This window comes from Acanthaster planci, linkage group LG17 (assembly GCF_054643075.1).
Source record: "Acanthaster planci isolate LZ-2023a linkage group LG17, COTS_SCS, whole genome shotgun sequence".
NCBI lineage: Eukaryota > Metazoa > Echinodermata > Asteroidea > Valvatida > Acanthasteridae > Acanthaster > Acanthaster planci.
The window spans coordinates 12,974,906-13,001,287 of NC_141793.1; the positions used below are offsets into that span (position 1 = coordinate 12,974,906).

At 41.4% G+C, this 26,382-nt stretch overlaps 1 protein-coding gene across 3 annotated transcripts in view; it reads left to right on the forward strand.

Moving 5' to 3' along the window:
* The window catches only part of LOC110973573 (partitioning defective 3 homolog), a 73,792-nt gene that overhangs the window by 12,707 nt on the left and 34,703 nt on the right, over window positions 1-26,382 (forward strand). For all 3 annotated transcript variants that reach the window (XM_022224479.2, XM_087147914.1, XM_087147915.1), the window contains exons 3-6: window positions 12,860-12,964; window positions 22,304-22,547; window positions 24,964-25,097; window positions 25,568-25,732. In XM_022224479.2, the coding sequence (XP_022080171.2) occupies window positions 12,860-12,964; window positions 22,304-22,547; window positions 24,964-25,097; window positions 25,568-25,732 (648 nt within the window). The remainder of the gene's footprint in view (window positions 1-12,859; window positions 12,965-22,303; window positions 22,548-24,963; window positions 25,098-25,567; window positions 25,733-26,382) is intronic.

Sequence of the window (26,382 nt, forward strand, 5' to 3'; positions counted from 1 at the left end):
CATTGTATGAGTCAACATTTCTTTCGATCCCTCCTGAAAAACGTGCCAATGTAGTCAAAACATGTATAATGTCAACATCGTAACAAAAATGCCAATCTGGTGAAAAATACATGCCAACATTTAAAAATATCTGTCAAGATTCATGTGAGATTTAATGGTCAGTATTGTAGAGAACACACTGTTTGCTTTAACCTGCTGAAAACCTGTGCATGTATGCAAACATTGTCAAAATATTTGTACAGACCATGTGACAGGTTCATGTACATAGGATGCCAACACAAAAAAGAACTGCACATTATCTTCACACATACTGTGTGCATGTAAAGATTTCCTACCCTTCACTGAATTACCAGTAATACAACAACGTGATACAACACATGTGCCGTAAACTAAACATCCATCTACCATATAATGGCATGCCAAATCAGACTTTCATATTCAACTCTGCATTGCAACTGTCAATCTCATAGGCTAATTGGAACTTTTTTTTTCAACTGTAACATTTACCATTCAACTTTTAAAAAAAATGGCAACATTGTATGAGTCAACATTTCTTTCGATCCCTCCTGAAAAACGTGCCAATGTAGTCAAAACATGTATAATGTCAACATCGTAACAAAAATGCCAATCTGGTGAAAAATACATGCCAACATTTAAAAATATCTGTCAAGATTCATGTGAGATTTAATGGTCAGTATTGTAGAGAACACACTGTTTGCTTTAACCTGCTGAAAACCTGTGCATGTATGCAAACATTGTCAAAATATTTGTACAGACCATGTGACAGGTTCATGTACATAGGATGCCAACACAAAAAAGAACTGCACATTATCTTCACACATACTGTGTGCATGTAAAGATTTCCTACCCTTCACTGAATTACCAGTAATACATAATCAGCCCTGCCAACATGCTGGACTCCTTCCTGAGGTCAGGCATCACCACACAGTTGATTATAAAAGGTATTTAAATGAGCCTTCAATTCATGCAAAATTTGAATGTATTGTGTTGTAATGCCTGACCTCAGAAAGGACTATGTCAAGGTTGGCAGGTCTGCATAATGTAGTTATTGTATTAAGTACATGTACCGGTGCATGAAGAGACAATTCTCAACTCAAGTTGTTATTTGGAAGCAAGGTATCGGTACTTAGGTGTGTATGTTCATGTATAATGTCAGTACACCAGGGCCGTATGGTACTGGTCATGTACTGCTTCTGGTGTACTTTGTACATGTACCAGTCAGTACAGTGAACTTGTACATGTCATTTTGCATGAGAATGTACGGTAAAATTATGTTGCTTCTTCTAACTCAGACATTCAATTTTCAAAAGACATAAAATCCTGTAGTGGCTTTAAATAACCCCAACTGTCCCAAATCCTCCAATTTCAATATGATTTTACAGACACCCTAGTGGGTTAGGTTAATTGTGATTTGTGTTTGAAGTCAGTCATTTTCCATTGTAATAATACTGAATTGAGTATGAAGGATTAATGTGAGTGGTTTGAGTTGAACATAGTCTCTGGGTTTTATACTGGCATGATATAATCTTGCTATGCTAATGCCAACATCTTGCAGAAAGATCGACAGTCATATCAGTACAAGTGATTGGTTGTCCTTGGTTCCTCCAGATGCTACAGTAATAACAGGTTGCCCCTGTGCTGCAGACACCAAACCCCTATTTCTAGTGCATATGATTGTGACAGTGTCTGAGCACCCGCTTCACCCAGACCTCTCACAGAGGTCAGCCAAGGTCAGAGGTTGTCTGGGGTCAAGCAGTAATCACCACTACAACTTGGGGCTGGATGTTTGGTTGCTAGTGTGCAGAGTGTGTATGCACATGTACAGTGTATGTGCAGCGCAAGTGACGATGATGTTGCATACAGTCAATTTAGGAGAAATCCTTCGCCCCTAAAGAAGAGGTCCCGTCCCCTTCCTTGGAAGCGCTCTGGTCAAAATTTTAGCGACGTCTTAGAAACCCCTACTTGTCCACAATTGCACAAAAATACATGTACATGTATTACACTATGTGAATTTGCTGCAATGAACTTTACATGTAGGCCTACATGTGTATACAAGCACATTGTACTTTTATACTTCTTGCATGACTGGGTAAGATAACTTCTTAAAATGCAAACTTGCATTTTGTGCCCGACAGATCATGCCTCAAAGTAGTTTACTCACCAGAAATACATGTAAGTAGGAATAACATATGGCATCTGCTAATACGAAATCAAATAACAGGTGAATATTAATGCCTAGGTTATGAGTGTTCATGCAAGAGCAAATCTTTTCCCCTCAGTAATTAGCAATCTATTTGTTTACCCAAATGACCGCTCAATAAACCTACAGCATTCCTGTAATCATTTCTTATTGCGCAGCCTTCCCAACATTGAATGTCAGATCTCGGTGGGTTGATCATTTTACACTGGAGAGTTATGCCGGGAATGTTGAACAGATAATGGAGGGATTTCCAGCAATAAAGAAAGCCTGGGGTCCCAGATTGAAGCCCAGCATGTCCCGTGGATGGTTTGTACATGTGCTGAGGCTTCTACCCGGTATCTTGCTCCCCAAAGGACCACAGTGGGTGTACATTCATTCCTTGTTATCCAGCAAACTCGAGTCCTTGCTATGGATGTAATTTCACAAAAGTTGGTGCTCGTGCATTTACATCTCAAAATAGATTTAAGTTGCTGTAGACTCTACAATTGACACTTACAGTGTACATGTTGGTGGAAATTTGTCATTTCTGTGGGATAACTGTTTTCATTGAATGTAGGAAAATGTACTCCTTTTAATTTAAACCACTCAGGTCAAAACAAAACACGCTTGTACTTAAAAACAATGGTAAGGCATGGATTGGTCAAAGAAAGCTTGGGTGTGTCTTGACAAGCACCCTGTAGACATAAATCAGTCAGACACTTGACTCTTTGTACAATTTATGGGAACCTTTCAGTTTGCCAGTGACCTTAGGTCATTGACCTTTTACATCTACTTATGTACATGTAAATGCATTGTATCTGTGAAGGTTCTTCATTTACATCCAAATGTACTTTGCAGTGACTTGGACACAGTTTTGAAAAGTGATCCACAGTGATAAGTGTTTTAAAAAATGAAAGAAGGTAATCCTTGAACTCTTACCCAAGTTAAACAAGCACAAAGATACCATCCCCGCAAACTTTGGAATGAAGGGTTAGTTTTTTTTGATGATCAAGGACTTCCCGATGTAGTTTTAAACATTGACAGTTAAAAAAAATTCCTGAAATAAGAAATTATTTGTTCCTTTTCTTAGAGGGTGTGTATTCCCTTGTTAGTGCATGCCTGAGATTATTTTGTTTGTTTTGTTGTGTCATGTGACCTCCTGACCTTCAACCTTTGCCTGATCTTGGCGGTCTCCTATTCATCCATGAAGCTAAGTCTCCTAGATGCTGCAAGATGAAGTGAGGATTTAGTGGACCTGAGCCCGGTCCAAGTACCAATGACAGGTGGTTGACATGTCAGGAATTGAGCCAGGATTCCGGAGGACTGAAGGAGACCAGTTTTGATCATTGCCAAGACTGATGTGTCCCGAGACAGGATGGGCCGGTGCTATGTGCAAGACCAGGGCCCAATTTCATAGCACTACTTAATAGTTAGCGGAAAAAGTTGTGCTGACTATAGCAGAAAATGTTGTGAACAGTAAGCACTATTTCATGGCGGTGCTTGGTGTGGTTGTGCTTATGGTTGCAGGTGCATAGAGATTTCTGTTGTTTTGTCACTATGTGAAACAAATTTTTCCTCCGATGTTAGCGTGCCTTTTTTCCGACTGCTTGTGTTCTTCATGAAATACATGGAGCCTCTGTTAGCGTAAAATCTTGTGCTTATTATCGTCATGAAATTGGGCCCAGTTTCCAGTCAGTGTTCAAATTGCAACCTGTCAGCAAAAACTCAGACCAATTAATTGAGGAAATGAGTCCACAGTAAAACTGTCCATGGTCCACCTAGAACTTTCCAATGAGCCAGTTTGATAAATGCTAACAGTGTATGCCCAACAAGAAAGAAGGGCAGGAACAGTACATGTATGTATGCGCATCCGACTGAAGTCTGTCCAGTCGTTGTGGCAATACGCCAACTTGTATGTCTTTCGTCCCGAATGGCCTGGCCTTTTTGACATACTGAACTGGCTCATTTTGGCCAAAGGAGGGCTCCCTGGTGTGGATATTTCAGTGACTGTTTGAAAATGAAGTGCTTAGGTGGTCCCTTCATTGTAAATCCCCCCCCCTCTCTCTTTTGCACTGGTTATTTGTGGTGAGGCCAAATGACTCGTTTTTATAGCTGTAGCTGCCTATAAACATCAGAGATGGTGGCAAACAATAGGTCTGGTTCTTATTATAAATAAGCCTGACAGGTTGTGTACCAATTACTCTTCCTAGTTCCTTAGTGCCTTCATTCCAAGCTGACTTCAACTACTGGAGAATGGGGGAGGGGTATATTGGTCCCTTGGACATTGTGGTTTGACCATTAGAGTCACTCTTTCAGTCAGTGTGGTGGAAGCTTGGTTCAACTTGAGGGGCAAAAGTGGACTCAGAATTCAATAGAATCTCAGTTTTGAGTTGGTACATGTACATGTAGACTCGTCCCTCCACAAAGTAACCTCAAGACTTTACGAGAGGATATTCGAATCTACATGTATCACAAGTACCTGATGGACCATTAATTGTCATTAGAACACAATCTTGAGTTGAGTTCTCTGCCAATTTACCAGAAGTGCTTTGTTGATGCTGGTTATTCAATGATTAAACTGCACCTGTTAAACAGTGTTTGGGCCTGCACCTGTAGAATCTCTTAAATTACATGTACATGTACATTGTACCTCTATTAGTGGAATGACTCTATCTCCATAGGAACCCCATTTCATTTGCTTGCCATTTGTATACATGAAAGGTACATGTAATACATGGACATATGCAGCAAGGTATGAGACGGAGAGAACCCCCCCTGCTTTGTGTTGGCCATTGTCTCGCAGGAATCTGGGGAATTCCTTTCAGACATCTTGGGGGGATGTGTTAAGTAACAATAGCCTGGAATGTGTATAGGGATTGGACATGTTGGGGGGGGTATCCCTCGGTCTCATTTCTTGCTGGGTATATACACGGAGGGTTTGGGCTGAGGGCTACACTCTTACATGGTAGGTGAACCTGGCCAAGTCGACCCACATTTTATTCAGGGCAAGGATGGCAAACACACAAAGCATTCCTCTGCAGTTCATTTGCTGTGATTTCTTGGGCCACTGGAATGTGAAAAGGGCTAAGCCTGGAAATCTGTCACGCTCCTCAGACAAGGTTTCAACATACTCCCTGTGCCTCTGATTTAAAGAGTTGTAAATCTGGCTTTGTTGCACTGGGAGCGTAAAATTGAATGCCACCAATCTCATTCATCACTCATTTTGGTTTTTGGACCAAGGAAACTGCGAGAGACATGGTTCAGATTCAGCAGTACAACACTAACTTGCCATTATTAACAGTATAGAAAATTTGTACGTATTTAAAAGTTTAAGAAAAAATTTCAGGAAAATGCCAAATTCGTTGGAAAAACCAAGGTGCAGTTTAAAAAAGAGAGAAAAAGATGGCTTTTGTAATTGATTACTATCTCCTCTCCTAAAGGCTTAAAGCCAGCTATAATTCCACAAGAAGAATCTTACTTTTCCTCAACACCAGTCTTCGTTCAGCTGTTTCACAGAACTGGATCCATGTAAAAGATGTTCTAGATGCACAATACACCAAATGTTGCTGATCAGTTCCTGCATCATCTCGGTGTTCTCTCTTGAATGTTGGTTCCATTATTTTCTGTCTGTTGACCCATACATTTACGGGCCGAGGGTTTGCTTTCTCCACCTTGCCATGCCTGATGCTACTTATACAGTATGTATTCTCGTGACTTCGAGCCTGCCCCATTTTTTTTTTAAAGGGAGGGAGTTTTTGCTCCGTTCCCAGGGAGGTTTTTTATTCCAGATGCGTCATTACGGTGGAGACTTTTTTGTTTGGGACTATCTATTGCTGCATTGCATTTGTTACATGTACCTGGGTATATCTTGCTTGTCAACTCTTAATGGCCTACTTCCATTCAATCATCATAACCATTTTACTTTAGACAACCTCCTCCTTTTCTGTTGTACAACTTTCCAATTTTCTTTAAAACCTGCAGCCTGAATACTCTCTGTCTAAAGAGCTGATCTCAGCTGTAGTTTTGTCAGATTTAAACATTATTTGAAAGAGTTTCTGTACCTTTTCCAAACACTTGAATAAAATCTGTTCACTCAAAATCTAGGTGAATTACTTAAACCTGTTGTCCATCAATGCCTAATGTCATCAAATTTGTTCTCTTCAAATGCAAACATATCTTGGTTTGAGATGCAAGGAGTTGGAGGTATAGATGAACGGGCACCTGCATGGTACTGGTACATACCGGTAGGGGAGGGAGGTTCTCAGTGCCTATGCACAGTTTCAGGCTGGTGTGCTTGATTTACACTGTATTATTTATTGACTTGTAGTTTTTTTTTAGTCAGCCAATTCCCTTAAGACTCCAGTGCTTTGTCCCAGAATCCTACAAATAGCATCCAGCAGGCATCAGGGAATTTTTAGTCATTACTGTTTTCCCACTTTGAACATGTGTTTTGATTTTTGGCGCTGATTGTTTTGCGGTTTAAGTGACTGGCGTGGTGACAGTGACCTTGCCTGGAATGCGCAGGAGAGTTTTTGGAGAGCAGAGTTTCAACTGTTGTGGTTCAGTTTTCAGAAGGCCGGTGGCATTGTGAGGTTTGCAGTTAGTGTTCATACATACATGTACATGTAGGTTTTTGTTCCGAAGACTGCGGTTTGAGATTGGTACACATTACTTCACAGTGACTTTTATTGTAAGGTAAGTTTGTTTATTTGTCATTCTGCAAAGCTACTGAAGGTCTTCTTGTCAGAGGTAGTTCAGATTTTCCTGTTCCTTTATGTCATGTTGGTTGTTAAGGTCACCGTATTCGTGCCTGTGACTGAGCCGCCTTGTGAGTGGACATTCCTCAGTGAATGCCTGGGCTGGGTTCGTGGGACTTCCCTCAGTGTAAATGTACGTGTATAGTTAGTGGATCAGCATTGGTGGAGACCATGGAAATTATCCATTGGTGCAGTGGTATCGGATGTGGTAGAAAACAAGTGTAGATGTGGTAGAAAACAAGTGTAGCCTGACTGCATTGAGTTTGGTGTAACTGATCACATAGTTAAGCTGTCTGGCTTCCTTGCCCTTCGCCCTCCTCACTATTTCACACTTTAAGTTAACGTACATGTACATGGAAATCATGTACATGTATATCGTACATGGCCTGGGTCACTTTAACCGCAGCCTCCATGCTATTTGTCACCTTGGGAGTGATGATTGGATTTCTAAATTTTGCCCTTTCTCCCTTGCCTCTCAATAGAAATAGTCACGGCCTGAAAACTGGTCCCTGCAGGTGTACGTACATTAATTAACATGTACATGTTGTTTGTGTGGCATACTGGTAAGTGAATTGGACATTCTATGCCGACCCAAATCCTTGCTGGAAAGCGCTTGATGCTGCTTGAAGATGTATTATAATAAAACTGACAGACAACAAATCAATCAATTTTTGCGGAAATAGTTGAGTCCCACTGGAGTGTCCATGTGTTGTCCAATCCTGCCATACATTGAGTTATCAAAATGTGGCGGACAACGGACTGTGTAACATAATTTACCACTGCAAATTATAGCACCCTAGAGGTATACATACTCAGGTGGTAACATTGTTAAAATTGGTAACACATGCTTACACGGTAATGCATTAATGTGTCTACTCGTTTAATTTGGTTCAGTGATTTTTCTATTGGCAAGGATGTTATATTATTCCTGAGTTGCTCAACTGAAGCGTCCCCTGCCCTTGGGTAGAGATTTGATGAGGTTCTGCCTCCTAGTTTTTATCAGCTGGGGAGCAAGGAGCCTGGTGCTGCCATTGCATTTGATTAGAAGAAATATCAAGTATCCTGAAGGCTGTTTGAAATGCTAATCCTCTACCTGTTTTGGCCAGGAACTTTGCCATATCGGACACAATTCAACACTGTGTGTTCAACTGATGACACATACACTTTATTGTAGATTCAGGGCGTCGAGTCAGTGTGCAAAATAATGGTGCCAAGGCTCTGTAGTCCTCGATAAAAGAAGATTCCACAGAAGGTGGTGTTTGATTGTGGCAGGTATGGTCAGTTTGAAAGCTATGATTCCTATACCCTGCAAGATGGGATGGAAGGGTACCCCCCATATGTCCAAACCCTATACACACTCTAGACTGTAACTACATGTACATGCATACCTAACACATCTCCCCTAGATGTCTATAAGGATTCCGGAGATTCTGGTAAAACAGTGACCAACACAAAGGAGAGGGGGGTGGTCCCTTGGTCCCATAGCTTGCTTCAAATGAATATTGATTCGATAGCCTTGGTGCTGTGCCCAGGACTACCTGCACTGTTGCTGTATCACTATCAAGCTTTCCCTAATAAGCTGTGTTCCCACTGGACTTTTTTTCGGTTAAAGTTTACCGAGAAAATGGTTACTTTTCCTATTTTAAGTTTAGTGCGGACATCCTAGGACGTTTTCCTCTCGGTTACTTTTACTGAGCCGTGCGGTCATTTCTACCGGCCAACTTCTGCCCAGGAAAAATTACCGAGACACTTTTCATGAGATGGAAAGACTAAGTCCAGTGCGGACAGCGTGAGTCTGTAAAAGCATAGGAAAGTGGCTTGGAGAGCATACATGTACGGTCCATCTGGGTTGAGAACAACGGCATGCTGCATGCAGGGAAACTGTGCATGTGTATTGCACGTTTCCTCATGGTATGGCATTTGGCAAATATTTCCAGTAAACCTTTTGTCTTTTGGTCGCAATCATGGCAGAAATTTTTATTGACACTGTTGGAAGATTAACTGGTGTTAATAGTGCACCATTTCCAGATGATGATGAGGATGGTAACATTGTGTCTAAGGACAAAAATAAATGTGGAAGGGTCACGCAAAGCGCCCTCATAAGTCAACTTGCATTGCCAGCTCGGTTACTTCACTCGCGGTCTCGGTAAAATTTTCCTGTGTCGAAAGTCCAAGTTCGGACAGGGGTCACATTTGACCATTTTTATTTGACCATTGGCTCAGTAAAATCTACAGAAACCAAGCGCGAACACGGCTTTAGCCAGTAGCAACTAGTACGCTTTCATGCTTTGGAATGGTCAGATGGTTGGTGCCATTTATCACCTCTCTTGTGTTCTATGATTCTCATAATTAATAAAAGCAGAAGGTTGGTTGCATTTGATTTAGATTTGCTCTGTTTCTGCTTAATTTGTCAATATACTGATAGAGTTTATGGAGATAAGAGAATAAAAGGAAAATTCCGTTCACACTGAGACATTTCGCAGAAGAAAGGGTTAATGGAACATACATGTACCTGCATATCTAAAAGATATAAGTGCAAAATGTCACAGCGACGATAGAAACTTAAGTACACATATGGTGACAGCAAAAGTTCATTGGTTGTGATTTTGAGGTATTGATTTACTCATAAAGGTAATGTACATGTAACAGGTGTTATGCATGAAGTTCATTGTATGCTGTAGTAGATAACATTCATGGGGTATTTTACGAGGAGTGGCTGTCCTGAAAATGTAGCTGAACTCGTCTGACATTTGAACAATCTTCAGATGCCTTCAAGTGATCTGTTGTTCTTATCACCTTGCCATTTTGTCGCTGTTGAAATGGGAGTAATTTTTTATCACGTTCCTACATGCCGTTGTCTTTTTGTCCCGTTTGAATCAGCTGACCTTGCATTCCATCTCAAATGGCAACAAAAATTTTCTCAGAGAGTTCATGAGTTAATATAAACAATTATTCCTCTCATAAGACGATGTTGAACTACTGTCACAGTAGTGCGCCACCAAGAGTCTGCAATGCTTTGGCCAATCACAGTGTGCGAAATATGTCGACCCAATGAAAGAGTCAACAAATTTCGTTAGGATTGGCCGTATTGTAACCTCTTGGTGGCGCACTATTGTGAATCGCCCATATTGAATGTTGTTATGTAATGTATGGAGACCAGCTTTTCAAAATCACAGCACAACTTTTGTTGAAAATAACAGTTTGAGTTAAAATATTGCATTCATTGTCAAAGCTTTTAAATGTTTTCATTGATGTAAAATTCAGAAATATTCCAAGAGAAACATGTTACTGTGGTCAGATTGCCAGCAGTGTGGTAGGAGGGGAATAAACATTGGTAGCTGGTAACAGTGAAACTGAAACTGGTAATAAAAACTCTTCCAATCCCCTGATTCAGACTGAATGAATTCTCTTCAAGATACCGCAGTTTCCCTTGTATGTCATCGCTTTTATTATTTTGAGGTGTTCCCTTTTGTAAAGTTGGATGTAAGAGCAGAAGGTTTTTGGAGTGAGCCACAAAACAAACCACGAAACACAATGTCAAAAATAAATTGGCTGTGGATTGTCCAAATTTTCATGGAGAAAAGTCATCCCAAATTAGATATGATGTCATGGTAATTTATTGGATGTAAGGAGGAAATTTGTCATTATGGAAAGTTGTATGTATATCTACATGTACATGGACCAGTATACATCTAAACTGGAACACAACCCTAAAATAAAAATAGCTAGGAATAGGGTGAACAGAAGGAATATTGGAAATGTTGTAGGATCCTTTATTTTTTTCGGCAGAGAAGTCATCAAAGAACATACCTGTTAAGGTGTCTGTTTTGGCAATGTACTTTGGCATAGTCTTTTCTTATTCTTTTGTGACTAATGTTGAGATTCGTTTAGGACTTTTTCGTATTTTTCAGTTTTCATCCTTTGTGATAAAAATGTTCAGCATTTTTATGTTAAGTTGTTAAGCTCTCTTCAGCTGTACCATTTTGATAATGGTGTAGTTTTTTTCCTAAAGCCACAATTTTCCCCATGTTTTGCCAGTTTCATAAAGAAGTTTTCCACATCCAAATGACCCAGGCCACAAATACATTGCTCTGATTTTCTGATGTGCATAATTGCTGTCAGTGTTACTTTCCTTGCCACTGGATGACATCATGTCTGCGGGTGTTTGATTTCGCTGGTCATATTTCTAGTGACTGAGCATGTCTGGAAATCATCAAGATACCAGGGTGGGCCCTTGTGTGCAGTGCAGGCTGGGGCTGCCAACTTCTCTGTTTGTTTATCTGTGGGACACCTCGCTCTAGGCAGGGGTCCACAGGGGTCCACCAGTACTCTCAGAGGTAATTGTTTCCTTGAGACTGCATTTTCCATAGCAATGTATGGTGTAACAGGCTTGCTTGAACCAAGGAGGTAGAAACTACATATACCTCCATGCTTGAACCGACTATGCTTAAATGCAGTGAGGGTTTGAGTTCTACCTTTACAGGGTGTCCTTGCTAGTATGCTGGGAGCAGAATTATGTACATGTATGTGAGTGGCCTTCTTGCCTGTCTCCGCTGCATGTACATGTATTGAAACATGAGTGTTGCCGGGACTACAAAACTTACAGGAACCAATTTGTGTTCCTGCAATGTTGGTATGACTCTTCTAACGAAAGAAATTGCCTTGCCCTCCTCAGAGCGGTAATGGCCTGGGTGTGTATACATTAATTCCAGGGTGCAAGTGTGTTTGAAGTATTCAGGGCCAAGTTTTTTCTTTAATTCACACTTTGAGTTGATTTATTTGCCATTAGCCTTGCTTCAAGGCTGTTTGATGGGTGGGCATACATGTATCTGTAGTCACAGCTCCACTGGCTTGTGGACAGCATTCATTAGTGTGGTGTAAACAAAACAAGCCTGGAAACAGAAAGGTTGGCCATGTCCGGAATGGGCTTCCAGAGCTCTGGCTAGGTCTACTCTATTGTCTACACATCTCTGCACATTTCCAATTGAGCAAAGACCCAGACCTACATGTAGGTTTAGACAACGGATTCACATGCAGCCTCAGGCACTTTCTGTTAAGAGTATTGGGCAGGAGTACCAGGAAATTACTACTGGTTGGCTAAATGATGGTAACCAGAGCTCTATTAACAGCAATTGGGTATGCAGGTGTATGCTAATTGGGCAGGTTGTACAGGTTGGCCTAAAAATATACCTGGGGTGTGCACCAGGAATGCTAACTAGTAATGGTCCATATTTCACTCCTTGTGTTATCCTGACCTTCAATAAATTACATTACACCTTTTAGTGTGGACTGGTAAATGGCCCACCCTCTGTATGGATCTCCAGAAAAACAAAAAGATGGATGAGAGAATCTGGATGGGTTGATAAATGAGCATGTTGGTGTGTGAGGTGACGACAGTAGCTGAGATGAGAATGGAAGAGGTTGTCAAGAGGTTGGACTACCAGGATAAGCCTAAATCTGGACTCAGAAACCCATCAGGGGTGGATGATCAATCTCTCCTTGAACCTGCTGGATGTGTTTTGACGAGTTGTTCTAAAATTGTGCTCTGTACTGATAGAGATGCTCTGTTGCATTGGTGTAGTTGCTGGCTACATGTCTACATGTGCATGAAATTTATTGACTTTGTCCAACCCTAACATGGAAGCACTGTAACACCAGTGCTTGATACACACATGTACATGTACTTGTACATGCACGTGTATGTCTGTTCTTTTTTTTGAGCTATCTTGATGCTTCACGTTATAAAGCAAATTTATCTTTGGATCGTTCATTTTGGAATATTGCTGTACAGCTGACAAAATCAGAATCGAGTTGTGCACCATTTTTTTCAGCATTTGCTGGAGTTGGGTGAGCTAAACACATTTCATTGACATGCCTTTCTTTGCTGTTTTTACATATTCAGACTGACGAATACTGGGTCCGGATACGAAGCTTGAAGAGCGAAGGGGAGGAGGCCATACTGGATACAGATGACCTGGTCTGTGATGTGGCTGATGATAGAGAAAAGGTACATTGACATTACAAGCCTGGGCAGAGTGGTCTGGTATGGTTGATGCTGCAAGCTTCAGTCTTCTGTACATATACCTCTCAGTCTACTCTCATCCTAAAACATACATGTCTTGGGCTATGTTTGAAAGATTTGGCTGTGGCTTACTGTAGTACGTGTCTATAAGAAATGGCTGTAGCTGCTTGGCTGTGACCTCTATAGGCGTATGTGTTATATCTAGCCATAGCCTATATTTTCAGACTGTCCAATTCTTTGTACTCGTTGTAACCCCTTTCTTGAGGGTCCATAGGTTGTCTGTGAAGGTTGTCCCGAAATTTCTGAGTTCAGTTCAAAATTTTTTGAAAATTGAAAAAAAAAATTAGAAAATGTAAAGCGATTTCTAAAATGCTGTGTTTCAACTATGACCGAGAGCCGAGTGTACAGTGTATGTCTGAAAAGTTTGGTTGTGATTTTGATCCTAACTGTCATTTGTCTGAGATTAGCTTAGGTGGACTAGCTGTTGTAAGACTGCTATGTAAATGCTGTGGTTTTTATTTCCTAGTGCTTTGTTTAATGGACAGGTCTGCCAGAATTACACCAAGGATTGTTTCTTGCTGGTCACCATCAGCGGAAACTCTTGGCATTAGGGAATATGGAAAACTTCAGGGAAAAAACGGTTCCTTGTGGATTATTCCTCCATATTTTTCCAATAAATTTGCTTATCTTGAGACTGAAAAGATTCCTGTGCATCATTTGCTTCTCCGGAATCTCCTTTGGGTGAAATAAAGGAAGAAAAAGGAAAAAAAAAGCCTCCATTGTAATTAATCCTTGTCAAGGAAATGAGGAAATCTGGGAAAAACAAGATTTCGGCATCATTCCCAGTTGCAGGCAAATGCGGATCTGAAACCTTGCAGTAGCACTTCATGTATTACCACAGTAAGTGGTTTTCCTGTTAAGGATGGAATCCGAGGGCACATTGAATTGATTTCCCGCCGTAGGGATTGGAAGAAAAAAAAAAAAGATGACTGGAGACACACCAGTGTGCTGGTTGGTTGAGGAATTTTTTTTTGGCTAGGTAAGGGATTTGGTTCAGGAAGTGAGGATATAGGGCACGACCCCCTTCATCGGAATCACAGATGGACGACCAATAGGAGCTCAGTTGGAGGTACCGGCAGCATTTTTCTGCAGCAAAAAAATTGTCATGAATAGAATAAAATTATACAGTATTTTGGACGAGTTTGGAAACTTGCACAGGTGAGCTTGTGCATGTTTTGTTTACCAGGAAAGGAAGATAGTCATTTTTGTTCGGGGAATGAAATTTTCAAATTTCAATCCCTGAACAAAAATCACTGTCAATGGCTGACACTAGATCCAGTCTCCTCAACTGTCACATCAGCTTTCCACAGGTTGATGTCCAATTACTTGTAATCATTTTCTAATTTTGCAACATCCTGCCAATAGGCACTGTCTTGGCAGTTTTTTTTTGTGAGCATGTGGCCTGAAGAGTTCTATAAGTTACAAATCTATGAACCATAATGCCTCCTTTCTCAAACGTTGTTTTTGAGGAGAGACCATAAATTCAGCTTTCCGCAGCTCAGCAATATAGCTCTGGACATGCAAAAAGATTGATGACATCTCCAACCTTGTCCGTTTACTCGACCTGGATGCAAGGCTCTGTAAATATTATTGTTTAGAGCTAACTGGAATTCATCATTAAGGGCAGTCTTGACAACTCTTACATGGGTAGTTCAGTGACAGTTGTATTTGTGGAGATTAGGAACAATACCTACAATGTATGCTGGATGCTTGAGTTGTCTGTTGAAAGGGACACCAATGATATAAGCACTTTCCTTTTTAGTATAGTGCCCAGACTTGTCTGGTACCATGTGTACACATATGTGCCATTCTCATTTAGCTTGAGCTGGGCGCCAGTTCTCAGCTTGATTGTAATGCGAAAGGGAGAAACTTGCATTTTGAAGTTTGAACTGAGCAAAAGAGATGCCTGGGTTATCAGTCTGGAAATATCAGATTTGAATCTCAACCTACCTGTACATGTACCTGTACCAAAATAATTTGCAGAATACAACAAAAGAGAACAAAAGAGTTCATTTTCCCATGAAGTTACTTTTGTTGAATGATTTATGCCTCACATCATTTAATTTCGACATGGCCTTGGAATGCCCTGAGGGAACATGGAAGTGAAGTTTTCTTTTGATCAGTGGGTGTGTACAGGGCAGGCATTCCATTAACTCCTTCAAGGAGATGAGAACATGAATGTAAACTTGTGTTGGACCAGAGCAACAGGTGTCTCATATCTTATGCAGTGCTGGTGAGTTGCTAATCCAGAGGCTGGGATTGGCAGGCACTGATTGCACACAGGTGCCAGACAGGACTTGTGCAAGGTTGTCACTTGTGCAAGGAGGGCATAAGGTTTGGTCTTGGAACTCAAGTAAAGTGTTATGTAGATCGGCTCTATGAGTGTTGCATTACTGACTATCTTGCAGCAGTGCAGGCACCAGCATTGAACAGGGTACGGGGAATCTTTTCAGTTTGCGTTTTTTTATGATTTTATGATTTGGCAGTAACTGAACTTTGGTGACATGCACCAAAGGTTCCGCCATGTGACTGTTTTCCTTCCTCTGTTCTTGTCCTCATTCTAGTTCCATTTGCAGTGAGTTTGAATTGACATGAGCCCTGAACTAAAAACTGTCTTGTAGATTGGATGATAATCCAGATCCCTGGAGATCAAAATAGCGGTACATTTACCTAACATTTCGTGCATAAAACTTAAACCAGTGGATGCATTCTGTTTTGTCTTTTTTTGTAATTTAATTGGCGAAGTGTAAATGTACAGGCACAGGTCCATAACTTTCATGAGCTTTGTTGTGTGACTTCATTTTCTCTGTTTGTGACCTATTTTTCATCCAATGATGACAGTCTTTGCAGAGGTAGTTAACAGAACCAGTCCTGTAACAGTTTCTAGGCCTATTCTTCTAGCAATGGTTGGGATGTTATTGCCCAGAGAGAAGAAATTTTTTCCTGTCCTTTGAATCAGTTACCCTTGGAGTTATTCTGTGTCTTTTGTTGTTTACAAACCTCTTGAGTTTTTGTTTGTAAACTTGGGGCATAAACACCAAATCAAACTTGACTCCTGGTGGCCTCTTTACCTTAATTGGTTGGTCCCTTGCACATGTCAGCATAATGGGTATTCTGGAGGAAGAAATCTGAGCTGGGTTGGACCATCTATCTAGATTAGCATGTCACTCAGAGGCGGGTGAGACTGAGAAAGGGACTGTTGACAATTGGGAGCCTTAGTTGTGAAGCCTGAGAGGCCTTTTATTTGATTGGCTGAGCAGTTTCTACTGGTACCAACATTACCCTCCCCAAAGGGCTGAAAAACAATGGACCCCCTGCTAAGACGACCAGTTTTTGCAAGGATTGTACCAGTAGCCTGTTCTTGTTTGACTGATGATCTGAAGGTCAGGGGTGCAAATCCAGCTGATGGCTTTAGTCTGTGTCCTTAGGCAAGCTTCTTTACCTCAACTGGCCCCACTCCTCTGTAAGTGTCTACCAAAGTATACATCCGGGAGAATGGAGAAAACAAATACTTGTACATGTACCAGTTGAGTGAATTGTACATGTACATGTATATGCATGAGGTTAAATGAACTGGACCCCACCATATGTCCACATCATAGCATCCCACTCCAAAATATCAATCGTAAAGACCTCAACTTGAAAATCTGAAAATATTTTATATAAATAAAAAAATTTGAAGAATCCTTCAAATTGTTTTTCCTTTGTTCACTGTCTCTGACCTGATCTACTTTTTAGTTTGGCATGTGGACAATTACACACAGGCCAGTCTGAGACCTCTGTTTAGACTCTTTGAAAAGAGACAGTCAAAAGCTCAGGTCTCCAAATAAAGAAACTTTTATTGTCAGAGTCAACTTGAAGCTGCTAAAAGTCAGAGTCAACTTGAAGCTGCGCTTTGCAGTTTATCACCAGACTGTCAAGGCCTGAACCCTTTGACAAGCAGTAATTTGTTTCACCAGATAGATACATCACCAACAGGGCCTTCCACTTCATTCCTCAACAATACTTTTCCAATTTTCAAAGAGTTTGACCTCGTAGTAATAACTCTGAACTCCCTCCTGGTTCCTACAGCCTGCAGGTGTACTCTACCAGACATTGCCTAGGGATATGGGAGTCCGTTTAACCTCAGAACTTTGGCAAAATATGGGCTAAGTTGGAATCTGACTGGAATTAAACTAAAAGGGTGCGTCAGTCTGGTGGAGTCTGACTGCTTTAACCTGTTAGCCTCTAGCAGTCACCGTTCCATCATCTCTATATTTTTGAAAAACTTAGTCCTGTGTCATTGACAGTAGCAGTATGGCACAGGGTATAGTCCACACTATGTCACCTTTTAACAACAACAAAGAAAAATCATAAAAAAGACAAGTGCTAGAAAGCCAAGAGAGAGAAAAATTTAAAATATTTGACATCTGTTTCAGTCTTTCTGAGCACTTGGAGTGGAGGCTGTTTCCAATTTGTCGTCACTTGATTGCTCATCTGGTAGAAAGAGAAATACCCTCTAGCCATCTGCTAATTGCCTTTTCTGTTGGAAATTCCATCTCTTCATCTCCCTGAGCACATTACCCTAAATCTTGGTAGATCTTCAATAATCAGAACAAATCCTTGTTCTGTCAACTCTGTGTCTACCTTTTGCTTACTAGGCAGGCAGATGATGCGTGTTGCAGTCAATGGCATAATTTCTAGGATGAATATAAAAACCACTAATTTGTTGGTGCAGTTCATGTAGGTAAGTGCATGTACCTGCAGGCATTTAAGGCTATTTCCAATGTACTTGTTGCAGGAATTTGTATACAGATCAAGAGTGTACTGGCCTCTGTTTCCAGTGACTGTAACAACAATGAAGGTTGGGCAATCCAATCATTGAGCAGATCAAATTAAACTGAAGAGGGTAATGGAATTTGGCCAGAAAGGCAGTCATTTGCTATTCTTGAAGGGCACCCACAAGTAACAAGGAGTGCATTTGTTTATTTGGAGCCCTCTGGGGTTTAGGTTGGACCTCCTCTTGACTGTTGGTTGGGGGGGGTGCACATTTGTAACACTCCGAAGAAAGTCTGAGAGATACAAGAAACCATCTCATAATGGGGTAAAAATTTTTTGCACTTTATAACTTACGTGTAGCTAGAATCAATCAATTACAGGCCTTGGCTTAAATGGTAGGAGTGGCTGTGAGTGGCTTAGCACAGCCATGGCTGGAGACAGTTTGTGGTAACTTAGGGGAATCATGTGAGACCACTTTGATATGACATTGTTGCAGATTGAATCTTGAGGCAAGTTGGATCAAGGACCATGTAGTTAACCAGAGTTTGACTAACTCTAATTGAACAGATGTCAGTGGACGATGGTTGGACTAGTCTAGTCAACTATTCGGGACAAACCGATTGAGGTTGGTTGCATCGTTGGTTGCCATAAATCATTTTAATACAGTGCAGAGAGGACCAGTTATATAGCAGAATGCTGGAAAAACAGTATGTCACTAGTAAATGACCATTTTCACTTTTATTTTTGCTATTTTGCCTATTTGCGGCCTGCTTTTCTTTGCCCTTCTGCCTAATGACCTGACAACGATTGATTGACTAGGGTCATTTGCACTTCAACTTCACTGCACATTCACTAGGTACGTCACGAACCAACTGCTTGTTAACTAGTGGTCCTGATTGAACTTTTTTTCTCTTAAAACAAGCAATCAATTGTGTTGCATCAAATTAAAGTCCTTTGATCAGTAAAAACAACATTTCCATTTGATGTCTCCTGTTGCTCGAAAAACACATGGGTAGGCCCCTACATACATTGTACATGTACATGTAGGACCTGTGTGATAGTTATTGTGGGGATGTAACTTTGTGAGGACACTTCAAAGTCCTCACATATTTCTTAGAAGCCTTCCTTGTGATCCCTACCAGTACACATAGTCCAACGTTGTTTTCCTTGTACCACCATGAAATTGTTGATGACTTTGGAGGGTCCCTTTACCAGCTTGTTAGCCACCCTGTATGGGTGCTGACAGGTTGCCTAAGTAGACACAGCCCTGGTCCAATATCACAGTGATCCCTTGGATTTGGCTGTCATTGGGCCTCTGTCTGGCCCACTTTGTCATGTTAAAGGTTGATGTACCATGTGTTAGTTTCTCCTAAAACAGTGTTCTATTTAGCTGTAAGTCAACTTGAAAAGGTTGAAAGCTGAAACCCAAATGGTCCAGTCATTAGGATAGTGAGCTAGACTGTAGATTAGAATACTACAAGGGACAGGTACTTACAGGCACTGTAGAATCAACATTTGTTGAGGGCATGTACGCAGCAGTGATTTCAAGAAACTCAAAGGAATTTAGGCCATATGAGCAATGTTTGTACCTTTAATAAAGGTCTTGCATATTTGTAAAGGGTCCTTGTACCAAGTAGGAATGTAGAGAATGGGTAGCTGGCACAACTTGGATGGAATAGGTCCAGCTTGCCTGGGTGTGTAGGTTGTCTGTCTTGTGAGCATGGACATGTGTCACATCCTTGGTTAAAATCGTACTTCTGTGGCTGTAGATGCTCTAAAACTGTTCGTCTGTGTAAGTTCCAAGAACTCTCCATCAACTGCTGAAGTTAGGAGACTCCAGACTAGACAGGGTGCCACGCTCAGCCAGGTATGGTAATTGAGTGGCTACCAAGCCACTTGTAAGAAACTGATTGTAGTGGGTCATTAATACAGAGGTCAAGAGTTGTCAAGTTCAGCTCTTCCACTGTGGAATTTCTACTTGAATGGGTCGGAATTTGTTTGTATAGTTTTGTTATTTCCTCTAGACTTCGTCTACCTGTTTGGCATGGAGCATGGACCAGATTTCTAAGAGGAGTCTGTGGGACGTGAACAAGTCAAAGATCTTTAACAGGGTTGCCAAGAGTTGATGAATTCTAACTAGTGGCATCTTTGGTGCCATTTGGTCCAAATGCCAGAAGCACTAACAGTCTACGTGTCCAGTACTAGTGGTTTTCTTGTCAGTGTTTTCAGAGCTTGGTTTACATGCATCAGTTGTCAAAATGACAAGTGCTGTTGTAAGAGTATGGCCTGACACGAACATTTGTCTCTAAAGACTGCTGTGCTGTGCCATACTTGGCAAATTTGATGGCTACCTTAATTAGGCAACTTTTGTGCCTTTTTGAATGACTGTGTCATGCTCAATCTGAGTTACAACTACTGTACCAGGAAATCTATTTTGTGCAAGAAATATCCAAATGAGTCTTGTCTCAAGGACCAGTCTTGTGCAATTTTTATTCTTCCGTAAAATGTGATCTGTCCAGCCTACATTATTTTATATTTGAAGGGTTTATTTCCAAGTCCGATAAATCCATTCGAGAAAATGTGCAGTTTTCCACAATTGTGACACATTAAAGAATGAGTGTATTAGGTATAGATCTAAACTTCATTTTTCACTATATGAAATCGTTAAGTTGTGTTTAACTCAGTGTAAACCTGTTGAAACTGACTGCAAGGGAATTGGGGAGGGTTGGATTCTGAAAAGCACCTGAATTGGCACTGGAAACAGCTCTTCATGTTGGCCTGCAATACCCCCACTGACTAGTCTTGTCTCAAGGAGCAGCTCTGTGTCTCTTATGGATGGAACAGATTGAAACAGTCAAGCCTGCCTGTAGTTGTTTCCAGGAGGCAACTTGTCATTAAACTAACCATAACTCAAAGTCACTCTATGAGGGCTACATGTGGGAGACATTTGGAAGGTGTCTGGGACAAGCCAGTAAAAGTCCTGATGTGGCATATTACACAGCCATCAGGACTAGCTTTGTGTCCTCCAGTCAGGATGGCTGGTTGGGGGTGATTGATGTAAGGGGTCCCCATCAGAACACTGTCTTCTGCTTGCTTTCTCTCTGGTGGGATGGTACTGGGAAGAATATGTTCACACATGTACACCTATCAGGGTCAGGAATTTTCTGTAATGGAAGAATTTTAACAGGTCACCACAGTGTACTGTGTTGAATTTTGCCTCAGGTGTTAGGAGCTGTCATCACTGGTTATGCTAAAAAGACTCTACTTGAAATGTTTGTAAGGTCTATATACATGTACAAGTAGTTTTGTTTTTGTTGGGGCTCCTGGGCTGGATTGATGGGTCAAACTTACAGTTGGCCTAAGTACATGTACATGTACATACATGTATAGTGGGGTTATGTACAGTTAACTACACACCACCTGTGTTCACCTACATGTGCAGAGAACTCTGCAGAGAGCCAGTCCTGTAGCATTATTTTGTAATGCCTTAGCTGTATGGAGCCAGACTATTTCTGCTTTACCTTTTAGAATGGGGATTCCAGCTTCCTGACTTCTCTTTAGGCATGTTCCAACAGGTTTTTCTGGATCCCTGGTGCTATCCCCTTTTCAGATTCACAGCTAGACTGATTGGAAAAGGACAGAGGAAAGTCTCTGTTTGTTTGATTGGGGATCCTCTGTGTAAACAGGAAGAGATTAACACAACACCAGTAGTGTTTATAGGAGGAATGTGCCAGTGTACATGCTGCAGATAACAGGCCATTGCTTGCCATGATGAGCCCAAGTAAATAAGGGAATAGAGATAAGTAATTGCCTGCAGATGGATGGAGAGGACTATGGTATATGTATCTACATGTGTGTGGCCAGGATTGATCTGCTGAATGTTTACAGTTGGCTTGCTAAGCTTCTACTGACCACATCCTTTGCTCCTCCCCCCCAAAATTGGCCCCACCTTCTTGGTGCTACCCCCAGAACTGTGGGGTCCGAGGTCCGCTCCTCTCCTACAAACGTCCGCTCCTCTCCTATGAACGTCCGCTCCAAGGATCCACATACATGTACATGTACTGTAAATTTACTGTAATGTAGATTAGTTTTAGATTTTTGCCCTGCCCGACGTGTATTATCACACTGTAAACTCAGTGTTTGCCCCCGAAGGCTTGCGAAAAAACCACAAGCGTACTTGGGTGGGACTCGAACCCACAACTTTCTGCTTACTAGTGCAGACGTCTTAACTGCTGACCACTGAGCTTGCCGGTGTCGGCTGGCTGGTTCGAGTCAGATGTAGCAGCGGGTACCGTGAATAACTATGGAAATACTTAAATGAGGTTGTGCACTTTAACACATACCGGTACAAATATGCACGTTACTGAAACAACAGGACTTGTGTCTTTTCACTTCAAAATATTTGTATTCATGTGTAAAGCAAAAGTTGCCGTAGAAAGAGAAGAGTACACGTCCACGTGGTGCTGTTTATCATTAACTGTTTATTGAGTGTTTTCTTTTTTTCAGCTCATAGCAACTTTTGATGAGCAAGATGGTCCTCGCCCATCGGGTCACCTGATCACAGACGGCACCAGTACCTGCGCTAGCTCAGTGGGCACTGCTAGCCCCCCGCTGACCTTCACCAGCTTGGACAACGTCAACGGACCTGCCAACAACAGCAACAACAACAAGATGCTGGCCAATCACTACGGTGACTTGGATGATCCTAGCGATGTGGACGTGGTGGTGACTGGAGATGAGGTGTCTGCAGGTTGGTGAAGGCGATGCATTTTTTGTTTGAGGGATCCGAGGTCCCCCCTGCAAAGGACCCTGCTGTGTTGCAGGATTGCACAAACAGTGCATCGGACAACGATTCACTTGAATAACAGTAACTTAAATGTGTTAAGATGGGAATCAGCCCAAGTATCAATTCATATTTTGATAATTTGGCTAGTACTTGGTAAGTGCTCGGCTACAGCGCCATTTTAGTGAATCGTTTGGCACGGTGAGAAGCTCGGTGGAACCGGACTTAACATTTGCCATGTGCACATGGTAAACTCATCACTTATAGTTACATGTATGTATTGGCCACCAAAGCAATCATACTTTTGCTCTACAAAATGAATGGGTATGACCTGTTTCTTAGTATAAGGGCGTGGCGCCAAATTTTCAGGAACATCGTAAGGTAGATGTCTCCTACCAGTACGAATATTTCCCTGCCCTCCTTCATTCCAATTTTGGTTTCAGTTATAGAAGCATAACTTGAATATTTCGGCCTTCACTTCTGAACCTTCTCTTCCATTTCATTTCAATTTGCCACACAGACCAGAGCAGACAGGCTGTTAGGGGTACCCAATCATCTACATGATCCCCTAAATCTGTTCCAATTTCACCTGAGCAATCCACTCACTCCTTATGTATACCCAGACTGTGGCCTTGAGGTGGGCTGGCAGTGTGTGGCATTGGGTGACCAAGGCAATTGAGCACCCCCCCTGAGAAATGCCAAGCAGTTAGCACTGGCTAGAACACAAGGCCGCTGGAACTTGTGGAAGGAAGTCAAGTGATTTTGCAACGTCCACCTTGCGGTTTTCTATTTAATGTTTTGGGTTTCATCAAAATTGAGCAGAGTTTCTTTTTTTAAAGTTTGGAAGGTTCAGGGAACTTGATCCAACATGGCTTTCCCTGTGATTAGAGCAAATACATGTACTGTACATGTGCTGGTAGAACTCTGACCAGAAACTGGACCCATGTCACCACTTTCCAATTATAGGATCTACAATCTAGTTAATTCATTATGTAGGGTTGATGGGACTTTAATGGGTACCAGACTGGGCAGTGCTGATGCTAATTGATGATAGATTGAATTATGGAATGCACTGAGGCAGTAGGATGCAAGACAGGTGGTTGGTCTGTTGTGAGTGGGGAAGGGGAGGGATAACTTGTATGACCAGGTCTGGCCAGGGAAGAAACCATTCTGCTGTTGGTGTGAACATTAATGCCAACACCTGCTGTGTGCTAGTGTATGTTTATGGACACCAAGTGGAAAATAATTGGTTTACCTCTTGCTAAAGCCCAATTTTATAGCCCTTCAAAAACAATTAATACCATGTACCAGTTTGGGATTTATTAGCAAAAACAAAGCTGGAACTTGGACAGTGATTACAGAGAGTTTTTTTCACGGTTTGTAAATATGCAAGCCAAACTTTCGATAATTAATAGTGACCTCAGTGTAGTTTTGTTGACCCGCTGCAAATTCATTGACTTGGGAAAGTACAGAGATCTAGAATGATTTAGAAATGAACAAATGAACAAAATAATGGCCCTGTTCATTGCATCTGAAATTATTGATTGCAAAAGCACCTGCCGTTTTACCTTGTTTTGACATTGTGGATGTGCTGCTATGCAAAGGACCCATACAGTTCTTTTTGTAGCTTCAATACCCGTACATGTATGTACATGTATGTGCAACATGTGTGGTTGTATGTGAAGTACATGTACATGATACTTGTATTACTTACACCAGATGAATAGCCTTGTTTCAAGGCTTTGATTGAGTAGCCTCATTTCAAGGCTGTTGCCATAGTTACCTGCTCAGACTTCCCCTGGTAGGGTGGAGTTAGCAGTAGGGGTCCCTCTGTACCAGTTGGGACGGGCTCTGTAACCCTGGCTCTGTAACCCTAACCCTACAACATACATGTACACTGTAACCTCCAAAACTTCATTACAATGTGTGTCATCAAAAGACCTGAAAAGATATGAACCCATAAATTTTCAGAATTCTTGACAGGTTGCCAAGGAGATGACAAAAGTGAGTCATGTTTATGTTTTAGCACATACAGGGCTTGGGCATAAACATGCTGTGCACGCCCAGGGGAAAACAGTTGACAAACATGGCTGGCCAACTGGGCCTGAAAACCCCTCAGGGTGGTGCTGACATGAAGTGTCTGTCAGTGACATTACTCTATTGTGTTCTGTAATCAGCTTGGAAGAGCCTGCCCCCCATGAGGAATCAGGAATGCTGGGGAAAAATGTTCAAGTTAATGTGTTGGACTTGAGATTAACAATGCACTTGTGACAAAAAGTAAAGCACGACCTTTGGTATCACTAATGTTTGGCTTAAATTCCATTTCTTCAAAGATTGGGTAGAAATAGTGGATATTTCACAGAATTCTACCTTTTCGTTGCAGATCCAAAGCTTCATGTTCGTCGTGGAAGTGATCCCATAATGCCTGTGGTTGTCAATGGTGACCCGCAGAAATGGAACGGCAGTGACAACCAGCCAATTGACTCTAACGGCAATACCATAACCAAACACACAAGGGTGAGAAAACGTATAAACATTTTTCAACCCAAAGCAGTACTTGTCAATGAATTTGTTACGAACGATAGAAACAATGCTGAAGAGTATTGTTTCAGAAGTCATCCATGTTTAAGTGCTTCTGAGAAAACCATATTAGGTAATGCATGTTAGATAATGAGTTATGAGCACTGCTCTGTAGAAATTCTCCAATGTATTGCATTCCATTGTTCTTGAATCTGATATGTAGTACCACCAAGGTTATCAACAGTCCATTACTGATAACAGAATGAGGAAAAAATGTTCTTATGTCTATAAAAATTGCTGTACATCGGCGAGGACTGATTGAATTTCATTTCACTGCCACCAAATTCTTGCCTAGATTTGTGTTGCGATATTGAGGTATGCTCTTTGTGTACTTGTTAGCCCTCTTCTCTTAAGCTTTCATTGTACTGCTGTGTTTGAACCGGACTGGTTTTTTATTTGCTCGTCAGAGTCCAAGCTTGGAGATGATCAAGAAACGACGTAACAGCCGCGACGAGCTGAACAGTCCCTTCCAGCGGTTTGGTCGCAATTCTTCCCGGCAATCCATCTCCAACACGCTGGATAGCGATGTGATGTACAAGTGGGCTGAGGCACAACAGCGTATGGGGAACAAGGTGAGGAAACAGAGGAGTCCTGCTTCCTCCCTCTGGAATAGAAATGCTTTATCCATTTTTTGTCAGAGTCTGTTCAAAGGAAATTTCACTTGTTTTAGAATGTCAGGTTTGCAAGTGTCAGCACTATGTCCTTTTCAAACCTATATTTAGGATTTTCAGTCTTGTAAACGTCACCTGATATGCCAGTTTCCAATTTTATTTTATCTGCTGTTTATTTCTCAACTTGTCACTCTGAAGAGGGTGCAGTAAATTCAGCAGTGTTTGTAAACCATCGCAAAGCATTAGTGTATTAGATATATTGTAGGGCTTACTTGTAGATTTACAGAGGGAGTTGATGACAAGCCATTAGATTTACAGAGGGGGGTGATGACAAGAGTTCATCAAATACGGTACAAGTGTGTGGCCCAGACTTGTTAGTGCCCACTACCTTGTTTGGCATACTGGGGACAATTTTCTTGAAAGAGTTGGAGTAGAATTTGAAGAGTGGACTTGGTAATTGGGAACAATTGACCTGAAAGTCATGAAATGTCTGGGGGACTCTTTTTGACCTCAAATTATTTTCTTGGCTCTCAAATTATCATCTCTGTTTATGATAAAATAGTTTTGGTTTGTTCCAAAAGCTACTTCAAAATGGAATTTTTGTCAGTTAG